This window comes from Argiope bruennichi, chromosome 8 (genome assembly GCF_947563725.1).
Source record: "Argiope bruennichi chromosome 8, qqArgBrue1.1, whole genome shotgun sequence".
In the NCBI taxonomy this organism is placed as follows: Eukaryota; Metazoa; Arthropoda; class Arachnida; order Araneae; family Araneidae; genus Argiope; species Argiope bruennichi.
The window spans coordinates 98,430,063-98,449,469 of record NC_079158.1 but is presented as its reverse complement, the minus strand read 5'-3'; the positions used below and the strand labels follow the sequence as shown (position 1 = coordinate 98,449,469).

General features: G+C 28.4%; 1 protein-coding gene across 1 annotated transcript in view; it reads left to right on the top strand.

Annotated features, from left to right (window-relative positions):
* The window catches only part of LOC129980818 (uncharacterized), a 140,636-nt gene that overhangs the window by 91,866 nt on the left and 29,363 nt on the right, over window positions 1–19,407 (top strand). Inside the window, exons 21-35 of the mRNA XM_056091209.1 lie at window positions 291–470; window positions 592–816; window positions 1,850–2,041; window positions 3,202–3,342; window positions 4,781–4,881; window positions 6,029–6,229; window positions 7,705–7,909; window positions 8,126–8,377; window positions 10,111–10,569; window positions 11,766–11,977; window positions 13,176–13,443; window positions 15,655–15,813; window positions 16,619–16,789; window positions 16,896–17,060; window positions 18,191–18,385. Coding sequence (XP_055947184.1) covers window positions 291–470; window positions 592–816; window positions 1,850–2,041; window positions 3,202–3,342; window positions 4,781–4,881; window positions 6,029–6,229; window positions 7,705–7,909; window positions 8,126–8,377; window positions 10,111–10,569; window positions 11,766–11,977; window positions 13,176–13,443; window positions 15,655–15,813; window positions 16,619–16,789; window positions 16,896–17,060; window positions 18,191–18,385 — 3,126 coding nt within the window. The remainder of the gene's footprint in view (window positions 1–290; window positions 471–591; window positions 817–1,849; window positions 2,042–3,201; window positions 3,343–4,780; window positions 4,882–6,028; window positions 6,230–7,704; window positions 7,910–8,125; window positions 8,378–10,110; window positions 10,570–11,765; window positions 11,978–13,175; window positions 13,444–15,654; window positions 15,814–16,618; window positions 16,790–16,895; window positions 17,061–18,190; window positions 18,386–19,407) is intronic.

Here is a 19,407-nt window from a genome sequence, read left to right as displayed (position 1 = left end):
ATATTCATAAAATCGCTCATGACAAAGAATTTCGTAATTTCATTCTTTTATGTTCTTCTCAATAATGCAGAAAAAAACAAAGGAAAATGTTTTTGCATTAAAGCATAAATTACGCTTTTTGTATTTTAAAAAAAAACTCGGTTTTTTTTTTTTTTTTTTTTTTGGATAAATAGAAATAAAAATATTGCCTCTTAAAAATCTTGCTCAATCATAAAATATAATCATTCTGTGTTTTCTTTCATTTCTAAACATTTTTTTTATTTAAATTTCTTTTCGTTTTCTTTTTACAGCTAAGAGTTGTCCAGGGTTTGGTCCAATCGAGAATGGTCGAATCTTGTCCACCAAATCCGAGTTCCATTTCGGAGATCTGGTGAGCTTCCAATGCGATTTCGGTTTCGTCATGTCTGGTAGTTCAGTGCTGCTCTGTAATAGTAACGGAGAGTGGAACGGAACTGTACCATCTTGCAAATGTAAGACATTGGTTTATATTCATTAAAATGCCATTTAAAAATATTCTTGATATCATTTTTAATTTTCACGACAGTCAAATTCAATGAAAGTATCTGACTTATTTTTATTTTATCACTACAGTTGCCCACTGTCCATCCATCACCTCAGATCCCAAACAAGGACTCGAAATCCACATGGATGAAGAGATGGAAACCATTCCATACTTGGAAAATGTGACCATCAGCTGCGAAGAGACGGGAAGACCTCTCAGGCCGACTGCATCTGCCAATTTCAGACAGTGCGTCTATAACCCTCAAACAGGGAAGCCCAATTATTGGTTGTCAGGAGAGTCTCCAATGTGCCCAAGTAAGCAAGGATTTACTGTAAAAGTCTACGAAGTCAATTTTTAAACAGAAAAGCTCGGATAAGTTCATCTTTTTAGCAACTAATTGTGCCATATAAATATATGTAATTTACAGAAGTGACAGGGGTTCTAATTCAAAGATGTTAAGTTTAAAAGCTAGCACTGGATAAATTAACGAAATTTTAATTAATATGAGCTGAAAAAAAAGACTGCAGTTTTTATTGAAAAAAAGTATACATGAGTACAAAAAACCAAGTTCTCCTTTCGAGAGAAAGAGCGAATGGGTACTAGAAAATATTAAAAGCTTTTAATACCAGGACGACTGACAGCACTTTCTGGTTCCATCACACTTGGCCATTTTGAAATTCTAAATAAACAATTTTTCTATGCACTTCTGAATTATGATTAGTATCCATAATATTATTTTGATCCTTCTTGACAGTTTTTAACATTTTTTTTTTACATTCAAAGATAACATTTCTTGATGTATAATGCTATATATATGTGCTGCATCTTTGATCTTTTATAAATTTCGTTGCAATTTTTGTAATGGTTCCCCTGATAATTTGTTGGACTGGAAACAGTCTCGTTGAGAGTCCCAAATCTGACATCCATTCTCTAATCCACTTTGACTAGCATATGTGGCCAAGTCAATATGGCAAAGGAGATAGTGACATCATCTTTAGTCTAAGTATTTTAGTCACCTAGTAAATACTTGTACTAATTTATTTCCAAGTAATGTCAGGAAACCTTCTGGGTATTTGCTCTAACACAAGTACTCGTTGCGAGCCTTGAGTTTGACATCCTCGTTCTAATCCCATTTGAATCTACATATGTAGCCATCTTACAAAGATTCTAATAAAATAGAATTGGGGTATCATCTTTTGATCTAAACGCTCAGATATTGCAGGAGACCCTCTTAATATACATTATTACTAACTAATCAATATAAGTTAATATTTTGATAAAACAAAAAAATATATTGTAATCTTAATAGATTTAACGACATTGTTATAAAAATGCTTTTCACCACAGGGATTGATTGCGGCACCCCACCTGAAACAACTGGATCTGTGTACGGACAGTATGTGGACACTCGTTACCAATCTAGTTTCTTCTTCGGCTGTGAGGAAACTTTTGGCGTGGCTGGCAAGTCTAGTTTCGGAGACAACATTGTCAGATGCATGGAAGATGGCACATGGGATTTCGGAGATCTAAGATGTGAAGGTAATGTTCATTTTTTTTTCTTTATTACCATAAGGGAAAGCAAGAAATGTTTCTTTTTTAAAATTGGATTATAATTCATTTATCAGACCAAAATTTTAGTTGAAGGCCCATATAAATATGTCAATGAATCAGTAAATATACTGTTGTTGTTTTTTTGTATTGTTTCCAACTGAATTAATTTTTAGAATTTATTTCAGAGAATTCATGTATTTGGGAAACAATAATTATTTTTGGCTATAACTTGTTAATTGGCTGAAATGAGGTGCCAGATTAAATCTAATGAAAGCAATTAAAGAAAGCAGTAAATTTTACTGACTGTCAGACATAATTAAAAATTGATACGAATCATATTTCTATAAAAAATTTAATTTGATATAGTTATATTATAAAAAGATAGGTTACTTCAAAACTACGTCAATTCAGTAATTTTGCCATGGAATTGAAAAATGGTAATAAAGAATTTTAATTATAACTTAAATAGGACGTAATGGCTTAATTAAAAGATCTCAGTTTTAGAACTACAAGATTCAAAGCCCAATTTCACCACAATTCCATCATGTACATGCGCTTGATTGATATTAAAATTGATGTCGAAGGTAAAATGATCCCACGATGTGTCTGTGTGAAAGTTCATATACGATGTGTTGGCTTGACTAGGACTATGTTATTATTTTACCAAGACTATGTTACCGAAGTTAGTTACGTACGAAAATTGGTGAATTTATGAAGTAATTGCTTACTGACTGTATTTAAATTAAAAATGTTTAAAGGATTTACTTTGCTCATTGCCTGATTGGTTAAATTTATAAATAAAGAAAACGGATTCTTTACAAATTCGGTCATCATATTAACATCTTATTATAAATACATATTAGTCATAGCAGAAAATTAAGTTTTTTCTTTGTTTTAGTTTTGAAAGTCTCTAAGAATGATTTAGAATTTTAAAAAATATATGATGGAGTAGTAGGAAGCATGTGGAAAACAAATATCTTTTCAGAACTACTCAAGAGCTTTGTTTTTTTTTAGACAATGTAATAACTTTCAAATACAACACGCTGTTCTACAGATATTCAAATATTGCAAAGACATCAATTCGTTGTGGATCGATATAAAGTACCTATGGATCGGCAACAACTTGATTATTTTTTCTCCATCTATAGGTCCTGTTTGCGAAGATCCTGGTCGACCTCCAGACGGAGTGCAAATGGCATCCAGCTATGAGCATGGCTCTGAAGTGATGTTCAGTTGCGAGAGACCTGGATTCATTCCTTACACTACTGATCCCATTACATGCTCTAAAAGTAAGTTTCATTGCATTTCATATCTTTTAAATTCATAAAATATTTGTCACCTTATTACCAATTCTTTGAATACCAGCTAGTTCTTCTTGAACATATCTTATTAGTATTCATAATGTACTTAATTTTTTTCTACCTGACCTGAAATTTAGCTATGCTTTTGAAAATTGTATAACATTCATAGCATGAAAGTGAAGTATGTTTCAACTTCATTCCATAATTTCCTGTATGTTTGCAAAATGGAATATTTTGTTATTTTTATTACTACATGTTTAATTTATAATAAAAATTTTAACACTGAATATTTATCAGTTCCAAAACAGACCCCAAATTTTGAGTTACCAACATTTTCAAACATTGCTTTTTTGAGTTTGACATATTTTAGCAACATTTTCAAACATTGCTTTTTTGAGTTTGACATATTCTAGCAACATTTTCAAACATTGCTTTTTTGAGTTTGACATATTCTAGCAACATTTTCAAACATTGCTTTTTTCGAGTTTAACATATTCTAGCAACATTTTCAAACATTGCTTTTTTGTTTGACATATTTTAGCAACATTTTCAAACATTGCTTTTTTGAGTTTGACATATTTTAGCAACATTTTCAAACATTGCTTTTTTGAGCTTGACATATTTTAGCAACATTTTCAAACATTGCTTTTCTCTTTGTTCCCGTCAATATATGACGTCAATATATTAAAGCAAGAGGCATAGCATTCAAAAATGAGAAAATACAAGGGAAAGTTGAACAGAAAAATACAAAAAAAAATAAACTTAGGGAAATAAAGAAATAAAAAGAAAGCCACACGCCCAAACACAATAGATGCAATAATATCAGAAAACTGCTTCTTTTTATTTATATAAAATTGCACTTTTAAAACTTTTTAAATAATTCCCAATATATATTTTCCCGTGAAAAGTTATCCACTGGTTTTAATTATTGATTTATCTATTATCGAAGGAAATTTCTTCATCTATGGACTATTTTACAACTTTCATATAGAGAAGATATAATTTTTTTTCATAATATTTCGGATAATTTTCAAGTAAGAAATAAAATTAAAGAAATAAAGAAGAAAAAAAATTAAGAAAAATATTTAAAAAAATAATAAATATGATGAAAAAATAAATAAATTTTAAAAAAAATTAGGCAAATAGCATAATATCATGTCCCAAACAGCATAGTTCCACCTATAGTAACAATCAAAATTCTAATTATTTAAATAATTTTCTTCTGATAGATTATTAAAATATGAATTAATAAAGAATCTCACCGAGATTTTCTAAACATATGGTACTTTTTTTATTCGTTAACTTAAAAAAAACATTACAATTAATCAATACAATGCAATATGCAACATTATGGAAGCTTTATGCGATTCACAACATTTGCTTTACTTGATTTTATGTGAATTTCTTATTTATTTTTTTTTTACAGATGCCGAATGTAAAGTCATTCGACCTCTAGGCATTACGTCTGGGGTTATACCGGATAGTGCTATCAATGCAACTTCGCAGAGAGTTAATTATGAAGCTAAGGTATTGCCTATTCTACTATAAATCGATCAAACACATTCCTTTTTTCATTGTCCTTTTTTATCTCTTTTTCTTTGTTCTTCTTATAAATCCATCATAAACATTTACGTTTTTTCATTATTCTTTTAGTAATCACACAGTAAAAAAATATTTCAATCTTTTCTGCGTTTCTAAAAATATATTTCATATTTATAATCGATGAAATATGGAATTTTTCATCTTAAAGAGGAAACAAGAGATTTATCTTTGTCATATCGTTAAAATATATTGATTTTCTTCGGAACAATAACTTATGCTCACAATAAATAAGTAGTAAGAATTGAAAAGTTTCAGAAATATGTATTTAACATTTAACTCTCCATTGGTGCTGCTACGAGAGCATTGGACTGTATGCATATATTAAGCTTAAAATACCACATAATTAATTTATTTTAACGATATAGACACGACGATATATGATTTATGATATGATTTTAACGATATATGATTTACAGATGCTTCAATAAGATCGCAACTCCTAAATTTGGTTGCTAAATTCAAAATAATTGGGTTACATTTTAGGGTATTAAAATTTCGGATGCGACCAACGAATAATTAGAAGCCTTTAATTATTTTTAATGACGAAAGTTAAACAATTTTAAACAAACAATCATACATTTCTTAATCCTTATAAGATTTGTAACAGTGATTATTATAAATTCTTTTTCTTCTTCGTAAAACGATTTAAGATCATAACGTTATATATAAGTATAATTCTATTCTGAAAGTTTCTTAGTTTCTGCTACCATCGAGTTAATATAAGCTAAAATATTTTTTTAAATATCTGAAGACATTGCCTGCCATATGAATCACATGTTCTTCACACCTCCTTTCAAATTGAACCGAATCGTCTATCCGATTAGATGACTGATCCTTTTCTCTATTATAGTTAAGAGATAGCAAAGAAAGGTCCATCTAATTAGATAGATAGTTCGAATATATGACTTGAGTCGTGGCAGAACATGTTATCAAAATCTATTGTCCCAACTTTAGAAACGAATTAATTTTTTAAAATATTAATCACTTAGAATCTTTTGAAAAATATTTAATTAGTCTTTGTAAACATACTGCTCAGATTGCAATGCATATGACAAGGGTGATTCTTTTGCAGAATATTCGACTTAATAGCGCAACAGGCTGGTGTGCCAAAGAAGAAACCTTCACCTACGTCACCGTTGATTTGGGCAAGATATACCGTATTACTTCCCTTTACGTCAAAGGGGTGGTCACCAACGATGTCAGCGGACGACCAACTGAACTTAGATTCTTCTACAGAGTCGGCACTACGGAAAATTTTGTCGTCTATTTCCCCGTAAGTATGCTTTTCTTTACCTGCATAAAAATGACATTAATTAATCGATTATAGTATTTAATATATATATATATATATAAGAAAACGTCTTCATTTTAATTGTCTTTTAAATCTAAATACAAAAATTAAATATTAATTGTTCTGTGAAAGAGGAATATGGATACCTTAGATAGATTTTATACTTCGAATCCTTTTTTTAGAAATTGCTTCAGATCTCATTTTACAGTTACGATCTTAAAATATTTTTACGAATGAGTAATATTAGTTTCGCTATAAGAAAGAGAGTTTTACGGATAGCTCTAACAAATACTGAATGAAGGCCAAATTAATTACCCTCAGACATTGGCGACAAATTAGGTAACCATTTGAAGACTTGATGACAAATATGGTAACTTTGATGACAAAAATGATAATTCTTGAAACTATATAAATTTTGGCGATATCTCCATTAGGACTCGTATTTCAGCGTTTTTTTTTATAGTATTCTATGCTCTGTCATGGGAGCTATAAAAAATGGAGGTGTACTAATGATGGTAAATCAGTTGTAGGAATCGAGTCGAGTGAAGCAATAATTGAGAGAAGTCTCTCTTTAGAATGTTGATAGCTATCGAGATTTCACTGAGCGTTTTCTACTCTTACGATTATTTAATAGTGATTTGTTGCTCGTCTATTGTTTTTAATTCAAATATATGCATCTTGTTGCCTATTTTTTCGTGCTGTTTAACATGTTTAATTCAACCTGTTTAATTTTACACTGTACATTTCCACATGTCATTAGCGATGACGGAGTAACTTGTTACTGTTGAAACGTGTACGTACCGGACAAATATTTTTCATAACAATATTGTCATCTCATAAGTATAGACATTTATTATATATATATATATATATATATATATATATATATATATATATATATATATATATATATATATATATATATATATATATATATATATATATATATATATGAGTATTAATTGCATATTTATTTGATTAGCACTAAGTTATATTATTCCAATAATATCTCTTAAAATTTTACTGTCAGTATCATTAATAATATAACAATCGAACCATTTAACAGCTCGCTCAAGCCGTTTAATTGAGAAATTGGATAATTTCAAATTTATTTCAAGATCGAATTAGGCTGACTATTAAAGTAAATGCATCAATTAAAATATATTAATAAAATAATCTGGAAAAATTATATTGCTTTAATTAGAAAATGAAACTTATGTTGTATGTTATTCACTACCTGAAATTGCCTTACTCACGATGAAACTAACAAAACGTTTTAAAAAGAAAAAGAGAAAAAAAATCACGAACTTTAACCTCAAAATCGACATTGAAACCTCGAACCATAAAAGGTTTCATAAGACTGTGCATATGAAGTATTTAAAAACAAAAATGCTTCTTTTTCAACATATTTACCACACATAAAATATGTTTTTATCCATACATTCGTTTTCTTCTAGAATTTTAATCTGACCGCTCGAGAGCCCGGAAATTATGGTGAGGTGACACGCATCGATCTACCATTGAGTGTTCGAGTTCGACAGATCATCCTGGCCATCGTTTCTTACAACAGAAATCCTTGCCTTAAATTTGAACTCCTTGGATGCGAAGACAATGAAGACGAAGTCGTACTAGGATATAATGGCGGATATCCTGTATGCGTCGGTAAGAAACGCTGAGAATCATCTTTCCTTTCTTTATATAAGAATTAATGAATTGCCTTCATCGTGTGTGCCTGTACATACGATGTTCCTTCTGGTTTGAAATAGCGATGAGTGTTATTTTGTTATTTTGTAAATCTATATAATTTTTTGATTTTCTCACCATTTTAATATTGTTCACATTTTTTTTTTTTTTTTTTTTTTTTTTTTTTTTTTACAGATCAAGAGCCTCCGCATTTTGTTAACTGCCCGGACAAACCTATTCTTGTTGGCAAATCAGCCAACGGATTGCAACTGGTGAACTTCACTGAACCCACAGCAATAGATAATTCCGGAAGACTGGCTCGATTCGAAGTTAAGCCTGCTGGTTTCAAACCTCCTGCAATGCTTTTTGAGGACATGATTGTGCAATATTTTGCTTATGATTTTGATGGAAATGTCGCTGTTTGTTCTGTAAATATTACAGTGCCTGGTAAGTATTTGTTTGCCACTTCAGTATGGATCTTTATTCATTTTCTGTATGCTTTCTCCTGAATTATAAACAAACATATATATTTTTCACTATTTTTCACTTCTTGTAAACTATCTTCCGATCTTTCATCAACAGAAAGTGTAGAAATTACTTTTTATTTAAACATTCTGAAGAACAACACTTTGAAAAAGAATATGCTTGATGCTGATAAATATAAGAGAAAAAATTCAAGAGTTTCAAAAAATTAAATTAGCTGCATAAAAATCATAAATTAGAAAATTAAATTAGTTAATATTGCATTTATAAATAAGCAGCTTGTCCATTTCTTTCTTCTAAAAAGTTCGAATAAACGAACTCCAAATGATTGAACTGAATTCAATGTACCACATCGGACGAATTTGAAAATTAATTTACTATGTCATTTATATTCAACACATTTTCAAACTCCAGCACAACGAGATTTTCATTAGTGAGACAGAAAATAAACTGATCAGTTTTAATCATTGGAATAAAAAATTATGTTAAATTAATTTCTAATTAATTAATTAATTTTATGTTAAATTAATTCTCATTAATAAACCACAACTATTAATTACCTTATAATAATTCAGTTAGTTTTAATGTTTAATTTCTTCTATATTTATGGGTTACGTTTTATATCAGAATATAAAGTTAAGTGCCATTATATGTACTGAAACTTTTGAAGTAAGTCGCTTATTATATTAATAAATTTTTGTCCTAAATTATTAAATTATATTATTAATTAATTATTAAACTTAATTATTAATAATTAACATGATTTACATTTGTAACGAAAATAGATCTATTCTCTGAAATAAATATGAAGAGTATAATATTGTCATCCTGAATCAAGTTTCAAATGCTATGATATCCTGTCTATGACTGATTTCATTTTAAAGTATGTCACTACGTTCGTGAAGAATTTTTTTGAAAAACATTCGAAAATACTTATAGTTTTGAATATTCACATATAAAAATTGAACAAACAAAACAGGAACATTAAAATATGCCAATTAAAGGGCAAAAGTTTTTTTTTTTTAAAAATTGGAAAAAAGGGTTTTTTTTGTCTAAAAAAAAGTATAAAGCAAGAATATTCTAGTTTAGAAATTTATCAAATGATTTGCTTAAAGTTTTTTCACATAGCTTAAGAAATATATTATCTAGTTCCTAAACTAAAAGATTCTTATCCATTTTTTTTAAATATTTGTTATAATGATAAATAAAAAGAAATATTCAATTTTTTCCATATTATGAAATACTAAAACAACTATAAAATATTTCTAAATGAATGTATTACTTAATTACTAGTTCAGGAACTGTAGAACATATTGAGAAATCGTTATACCAAATTTCAACAAAAAATAGGAATTAGATTTTAATTTGATATTTTCCATAAGAAAATTCTATCACAGATTAGAATGTGAGAAAATAGCATCTAAAGATGTGAAATAGCATTAAAAAGTATGTAAATACAAATATAAAAATCAGCTTAACTTCCCAAAAAATAGATTTAGAAAAAAAATTCTAAGGTTTTATAAAAAAAACTATTCAAAGATTAAAAGTATTAAAGTAAAAAAAAATTCATAATTTCACAAGAAAAATTCGACTTTTCAAAATAGTCACCTACTTTAATCTTCACTATATTCACTATGTATTTCTAACATTTACTCCAGTTAATAATCTATTAACTTACATTCCATTTTCCCTTCCAGATGACACCCCGCCTTCTTTGTCATGCCCGCAATCATATGTAATAGAACTGGTAGAAAAACAAGATAGCTACAGAGTGAATTTCGAAGAAGTCCGACGCATGGTGAACGTTTCCGATAAATCAGGTGAAGTGAACGTTCAGATCGCACCACAGAGTGCCTTTATCGAACTGGGTGGTTATCGTAACGTTACTGTGATGGCCACTGATAAATTCGGCAACCAAGCCACTTGTCACTTCCAAGTGTCCGTACAAGCAGCTCCATGCGTTGATTGGTCCTTGGAACCACCTGCAAACGGTGCCGTTAATTGTGTGCCAGACGATTCCACATCAGGATACAAGTGTGTCGCTACTTGCAAAGAAGGATTCAAATTTACGGATGGGGCACCTCTCAAGGAATATGCGTGCTCAGCTGGCCAACAATGGGTCCCTGGTAAAATCATCCCAGATTGTGTATCAGAAGGTATGTTAACACTTTCTAAATCAGAGAGATGTATTCTTACCATAAATTCATCACTTTTTAAATGTTTATGGTATAGTTTATCTCTTATTATTAAAACAGTTTTTTAATACCATCCAAAACCTTCACAAATTATTAATAAACCTTTTGATAACATGATGTTAGCATTGGTTAAAAGAAGAGAGAACAACATTTATATTTATTTTATTTCTTGTGCATAATCCTTCGTTTATTTGATCCTTTTCCGTCTTATATTTGCTGCAAATATAATCAGTGGGAAAAGGATTCAATAAATCTATAGGATAGAAAAAGATTTTATGACTTTTTTTCTGCATGGAAATGAATTGTATGATTTATAAATATTTATTTAACCATAAAAGGATTTTATGAATAAATAAATATAAAAATACATTTGTTTCAAAAAAATTAATTTGTATTGGAAACTCTAATTCGTTATTCAAACATTTTATCTACTTATTATTTTACTATAGAAATTAATAAAAAAACGTTACCTATACATCAGGAAAAGCTGTTGAATATTAAAAATTTATACATAAAAAAGACAAATCAGATGGAATATTTTATAAATCTATAGGATGGAAAAGGATTTTATAATTTTTTTTGTAGATGGAAATGGATTGTATTATTTATAAATATTTACTTATCCATATCCATAAAAGGATGGATAAATAAGCAAAGGAATACATTTGTTTCAGCGAAAAAAAATCTAATTTATATTTGAACAAATTTCTAATCCGTTACAGTTCAAACATTTTTTTACTTATTGTTTTGTTGTTGAATTTAATAAAAAAAGGTTAGATTTATACAACATCAGGAAAAGGTATTGATTTATTAAAAATTTGTGCAAAAATTGACTTCAAAATTAATATGTTAAAAATTTATTATTTTCATGTAATGAATTCAATGAATTCATTTTCTTAACTCAATCTCAATTCAAAAAAAAAATTATATAAAATTAATAGAAAAAAAGCAATATTCCTTTAAAGGGTTAAAAATATTTTAATTTGAAACAGAATTTCTTCATTATTGTTTTCATATTATTCCCATTTCTTCTACATCATTACCTTTAATGCATTTTTCCTAGAAAACCTTACTAAAAATCATACAGCAATAATATTTTAACATATTTATTGATCTTTGCAAAAAATTTTACCTTGCTGATACATTTCTCTTTATAGACACCGATGCAGCGTCATATGATGTCGTTGCACAGATCGAATATCGTGCTGGTGGTGCCGTGTCCGTACCATGTCTAGAACAATACGTCAATTACGTGCGAACTTTCTATGGTTCTCTTAATGATGTTTTGTCTGGGCGATGTTCTGCGATTAATGTCAAGATGGATATTGCTTTCCATAATACAACCATAAAAACTATAGCAGAAAACACGGTAAATGGATTTCTACTTTTATTTCTTTCGTTATCTTCACATTATTAAAACGATATGATTAAAGAAAATTATGAAAATATCTATGATTAAATGCTTCTCTTAAAATTCATTACTTGTTTTACTTATTTATTTTCGACTTTTTTTACTTTTAACGAGAAGCAAAAGAAAGAAAATTTCAGAAATCACAGTTAAGGGGCTATAAGAACTTTAAACTTAATTTTTCGAACTTTTTTTATGATTTCATCTGATAACCAAAATCCTTCTAGATATTTTTAAATATTGTACATGCATGTACGCTAATTATTTTAAAAGATATAGTCAAAAACCTGAAGTTCGTTGTTGACTTTGCACTCAGAAACGTGATTTAATTTTGGCATTCATAAGAAGAGAAGTTTAAGAAGTATTTTTTTACTTTAAAGTCATTTTTCCCAATACTACATTTTCAGAGCTTACGCGTAAGATTAAATAAAATGGTTCATTGTACCAATATGAAATATTCCAGCTATGCTAATGCACACATAATAAAAAAAAATTCATGCAAAATTTAAGCATCATTATGCATACATATATTAAAAATGTTTTTTTTAAAAAAAATGCTATCTTGTTTTAACAACATAAAAAGTAAAATAACTCCAGTAAATCTATTAAAATATTTATAACTCTGCACATTTATCAAAGTATGTTGTTTGGGAGTAAATTGGTGTAACATTTGTAAATATAAATTGCTTATTTTCCAAAAAACATTGCGCGCAAGCCAATTCTATCTTCGACAATTTATATAGAACAAGTTTTTTTAACATATATTTTAAGTAATGAAAATTATTTCACTGACTTAAAAATTCATAATTATTAAGCTAAGTGCCTTATAAAACTTTGGTAAAAATATCTTAAGTTTAAGTAATTTATTATTATTATTATTATTATTTTACGTTAGGGAGAGTCGCGTTTGACCAACTTTCGATGTTTGCTTTAGCTGTTAAAGATCATATATCCCCTTAATCATTATAAAATAAGATTTTTTTATATTCCTTAGATTATTCTTAATCATTCCTTATTAACTATTTTTTATTTCCTAACTTTATAACTTATTGGTATAAAAATCTGCATCCTAATGATGCAACGAAAGAACATCATTGTTAATTACAATTAGTTTAAATCTGAAATATTTTTATGTTTCAATATTGTCTTGTTTCAACAGATTATCATGACTTACACTTTGAGAATCCAACCAGCTGTATCCCAAGCTCTCCTATATGATTTGTGTGGCTCTACGCTGGCTCTGATCTTTGATTTGAGTGTTCCTAGTACATCTGTTGTCATTGAACCTATTCTTAACATCACCTCGCAAGCAGTTGGGGGTCAATGTCCTGGTGTATTAGCCATCAGGTCATCAGTGGACAGAGGATTCACTTGCGGTGTTGGAGAAGTACTGAATGCAGATAAAGAAGGGCCCATACCAAACTGCCGTGAGTCTCTTTTAATGTTCTCATACTCTAATACTTTGGGTTCTTATTAAATTCCCAATTTCTTCATGGATAAGAGCTATTACTGAGATTTAACAAAGACAGTGGAGGTTTTCATTGAGTTTAAAGTTTCTGTTTAAGGAATATTTCAATACTAATATAACTTTATTAATCTGTTTCAGCACCCGAAACCACAAATAATATGAAAAATGACATGAGTATTTCGTCCATTTAAAAGTAATATTTTATTGCAATAAAAATTGGCTATGTAAGTCAAAGCGCATTGCTTAAATGTTGCTGCTTTTTTTGATCATGTTAAAAAATTGGATTACTTTAAGAAAAATATAATGAAATGACTAATAAGGTCATTTCTAATTAATTTTATGACTTTCCTGATTTTAAAATTTAAAAAGGGTCTCGAAAGTGAGAAGATATTTATCTGGTCTCAGGACTATTTAGCTTCATAAAAAATAATGCGCCGTTTTCAAATTAAGTTGGAAATACGATCAATGAAAACTTAGTTTCTTTATCAATTCTTGTACTACTCTTTAATTTTTCCGTTCTTTCACTCAAACCTTTTCCTGGGCTGGATTCTGTAAGATCTCTGTAAATACGAAAATGATAGAAATTTTTAAAAAACATACTAAGCAAACTTAAATTTTCAGTAATTGATTCAACTTACAATCATTTGCTCCCGAATTACTAAAATGAGTCCTTACATTCACATAAGAATGGAGATAAATCTAATTATTTAGATTTATCAAAATCAAATCACCGTTCATTTATCTTTCAAGAGGCTAAAATAAAATAATGGCATGTAAATAAAGATATATATAAATGGAATTTTAATAAATAATTGATTTTTACAAATTTAATGCTACTAATACAGATTCATTTAGAGTTAATAGATTTGAAGCTTTATTAATATGGTATTAATATATTCTGAGTATCCAACCTTAAGATAATAATTAAATTTTAAAATTAGACGGTTGTTGCAAAAGAAAACAAAATCCAGCCATGTGTACGAATTCCATGTGTGTAAAGGGCCATTTTTTTTTCTAGTCATATTATGTTAAAATATTTTTAGGCTTGAAATTAGAATAAGAAAAAAGGATTCATTTAGCTTATTAAATAAATTTAATTTCATTAATTAAGTAACAAATCAAGACACATCATTTTGTGTCAGATAAAGAACTGAAGCATCTAAGTTTCTATCTTACTAAAAAAATTTCTCAGAATTATCCAACCTACATAATTTCATACAAAGATTGATAAATTTGGTGGGAAGCATACTTCCCACGGCCCTAGAAAGGGTTAATTATATATTGCTTATTTTGTACGATTTCTCTGTCTGCAAGAATCAAAAAACACCCATAATCATCATCTGAAGTACTGATTACTTTAGAGTAGGAAATGTAGTATTATAAATCAAATTAAATTCATTAAGGTCTTTTTAGTAATAGAAAAATAAATTAAGCTCCAAGATTTCAATTAAGTTCGTTAGATTTTTTTAAAGAACAATAAAATATTTCTTCACATTCTTCTTCATCAACGCTAAAATTAGCGCTAGTCAATTTTTTTCCCATCTAACATCAATTCATTATTTGTGAATAATTCCATAATCGTGCTATCAGTATTATAGTCCATGCAGAAATCGTTCGATCTGGAAACGAGAGTAGAAAACGAAGTATAACAAAAATGAATGAATGAAACTAAATGGAATAAAAGAAGGGTAACAAAAACTTTTCATAATTTGGTGGTATAAACAAAGAACCTTATCATTAGAATGCTCACAAAAAATAAATGAATTGGTATTCTGATGAAACGACAAATAAATGAGAAATAAATAAACAATACTTTATTTATATGTTTGGTATGTAACAAGGAAAATTTTTTATTCAATTAAAAAATTATTTCAATTTATTTAAAAAAAACATGAACTTACGTTATTTTTATGATCATTTTTTTTTTCTATTTCTCTTCATAAATGAATGAAGGCTTACTTAATTTAATAAGTGGAAAAACGAAAAGATTCAGTAATTTAAATCGAATTGCTTTATTTTTTTTATTTATTTATTTATTTATTTTTGAAACAGTTTCAACTAAAATGACTTGAATCAATTTAATTTTATACACTAAGGACTACTCTTGGGTTATTCTAAATTTTTTTACAAAGTATTTTGCTTTCGAAGATTAAAAATTCTTTCTTTTCAGTTCACTGTCCGGCTGGAACATACGCATCAATGGAGGGAGGATGTATCTTCTGCCCACGAGGAACTTTCCAAGACCTCAGCCACCAATCAGAATGTAAACAGTGTCCATTAGGTACCTTCACTAGACAGGAGGGAAGCAAGGCTGTCACGGATTGCGTCTGTAAGATATATTTAATTACTTTCTCATTACAACTATTTAGAATAATCTGCTGAAACTAAATACTGAAACAATATTTTCTTATTAATTTTTAATTTTATCGTTAATTTCTACTTATAATTCGCTGATGTACAATTGAACTTAATTAATTTCAAGCTGAAATGACTAGAATTTAGTCTTTATACAGAAAGAAAAGTATACGTTTCTTAAGTAATTTACATTTACAAAGTAATGTAAGTTGCATTTTTTAAAGTAACATTTTTTAAGTGTGATGGTCCCACTTTATATTTAATGTTAAAAAATTTTAATAAATAAACAGTAATAAATAAAGTGATAATAATTGAAATAAAAAGTATAGCATTTTTAATAATATGAATTTTAGTAAATAAATAAGTAATTATGATAAATAAACAATAACAAGTGCTTGAAAGAGACATTTTTATAATACACTGACGTGCAAATTTGAAAATTTAGGGGAAGAAAATAATAATAAATAAGCAACTTTGATATAAATAAACAATAAACAGTGCTTTGAAAGTGACATTTTTATAGTTATACCATTGTGCAAATTTGAAAATTTATCTAATGAAAAAAAAAATAATTTACGAGTAAAAACAATTTTTATCTTGACTTCTAATTACTGAAAATATATTCGAAATATTAACGATATTTTAGCGTTGCATTAATAGTAGCAAGAAAAAAAATCGATGAATTAGGTTAAAAACTTTCAAAAATACCAAAATTCCAACCTAAACAAATTGTATAGTGTGGACATATATTAAATAACTAATTATTTATTATCTTTTAGCCGTATGTGGCTATGGAACATACTCGCCGACTGGATTAGTACCTTGTCTCCAATGTCCCAGCAATACGTATACTGGTGAACCACCTGTAGATGGTTTTAAAGAATGTTTCAAGTGCCCTGCCAACACGTACACTTACTCGCCTGGATCAAAGGAGCCATCTGATTGTAGAGGTAATCTTATTAACTAATTATAAACACAGAAATATCTGTGTTTTTGTTTTCTGAGCAACGTTCTGTTCTTTGTTACTTCATCTGCAACTGCCTTTCGTTGTTTCAGCTCGTTGTCCTGCCGGAATGTATTCAGAAACAGGACTTGAGCCTTGCGCCATCTGTCCTGTTAACTTTTACCAGCCATCAGAAGGAGCCTCCACATGTCTAGAGTGCGCTTCCTCTCATACTACAGCTCGTGCTGGTTCAACATCTCAAGAAGAATGCATTCCATGTAAGAATTGTTTAATTTCTTATTTAATGTTTTAATGCTAATACCATGTTTTAAATGAATATCCATCTTTTAACTCCTATTGCCTACACTATTTTTAAGTCATTGACATTAACTTTACATGACCTGGTGGGTAAAAAATTCCACCCAAACATTTTTAAATTTTTAAAAGCTATTGATTTCATGACTTGCATTTAGCACTTTTTTCGTCTGTTTCTTTTCAATTTTCTGTTAAATGTGTATATTTTTCATCATTATTTTGCATTTTCTTTAATTATTGTCTTACTTGAAAATCGTTTTTTTTTTATTATTATTATTTGAATCGACACATTTTATGAGGTTTTTAACTATTTACATTTCTTTTAAAATCGTTTTTTATATCTGTTCTGATTTCACCGAATGTTTGGTGCAGTATAGCTATTTATGACACTTGTGCCAATAAATCAAACAAACAAACAATGCATCTCAGAAATGTGTTCTTTTTTTTTAATTAAAAAAGTCCTACTGAATAACATGTTTATAAAATCATGCAAACGATGTAACAGAAAATACCAGGTTTAGTAATTTTTGAAAGCTATTTCATCTAACATATTATTTGAAATTAAATAAAAAGAGAACAACTACAACAACAAATTAAAGCGATTTTTTTAAGAATAAATTTGAATTATTTATTTTCGATGCCGTATTCTAATTATGATTAGACAATTCAAATAACGTACAGGAATTGCGAAAAAATTAGTTCAAAAATCGGAACCTTTTTTATTTGATTAATTTTTATTTGATTAATAATAAAAAAAGTACATACAATAATATTGTATGTATTTATTTTATACATATTTAAAAAATAATTATCACTATATGCATACGTATAAAATAATGTATGTATTATATTGTATGTTTTATAAATACATACAATAATGTTGTATGCATTTATTTTATATCTTCATGCATATGAATACTTTATGATATGAACTTACATTGGGATTTTAATCTACATTTTCAAAAAGATTTGAGTAATACATTACTGTTTTCTTATATTGTTTTCTCGGAATTATTTTCTTGATTCCAAATCGCCATGAAATTTCTTTAAAGAATTTGTATGATTATTTACTCACATTTTTTTCTTCTAACAGTGCGTTGCAGTACCCAGTCCTGCCAACATGGTGGTCTATGCTTGGTACAAAGGCATCACTTGTCGTGCTATTGTCCAGCTGGATTCAGTGGTCAGTTTTGTGAGATCGACGTGGATGAGTGCGCTAGTCAACCGTGCTATAACGGAGGAAAATGCAAAGATCTTCCTCAAGGGTATACTTGTGAATGCCCACAAGGTGAGAAAACATTAATTTATCTTAAAGCAAACCTGAAAATGTGTAATATGATGTACAGATAATTGTTGTACAAATTGACATAATACAGTATACATATGATATATATATATTATACTGAACATTTGTTCTTTTTTAAATGAGTTTTTAAAAAATTATGTCCACTGTAAGGTAAAGTAGGTGAATTGTTTACAGAACTCGGAATTATTTCTTTCTTCTTCTCGTTATACTTTTGTTTTAAAAAAAAGTGCAGATCCATTGCATCTAAAGAATGAAATCTGAGATATATATATGTTGCCCAATAATCAATGACTCCAGTATCAAAGGAAAGGTATAATAGACTAAATCTTTTTATATTCTGCAAATTATATGGTTTTCAAACAGAGTCAATATCATACGCAGTGCATTTTTTCAGTTTCATTTACACAAGTAAAATTAATTGTAATTATATAAGTGCAATTGGTTGTAATTACAGAAATGCAGAGAGAAGATGTTGCATAAATAATATTTCTGACTTCGTCTGATATTCAAAATTATAAATAAATAAATATGAAGTTTAAAAATAAAAAGAATTAAATGGAATAAAAAAAGGAATAAAATGTAGAATCTGGCCTGAAGACTTTATAAAGGGTCGCCATCAGGTTGGAATTCAAAACCAGGGATTTCTCACGAAATTGATTATTGATTTTAATTGATTGTCTTTGCTTTATTGATATTAATTCTTGTCTTCAGAAACTTCAAATTTTAGGGATTTTTAGATCACGTGGGGTCAATACTTGGATGAAAGTCAGATTCCACATTGAAAAAAAAAAAAAAAAAACCCTGGTTTTAAGTCCCTGCCTGAGGGTGACCCTTGATAAAGTCTTCAGGCCGTATTCTTCATTTTATTCCTTTTTTATTCCATTTCATTCTTTTTGCTTTTAAACTTTATATCCATTCATTTTTAATTTGGATAAGTTCATTAGCGTTCTCTAAATATAATTTATCTTTCTTTTAGTAGTTTTGACACAGGAAATATTTACTTC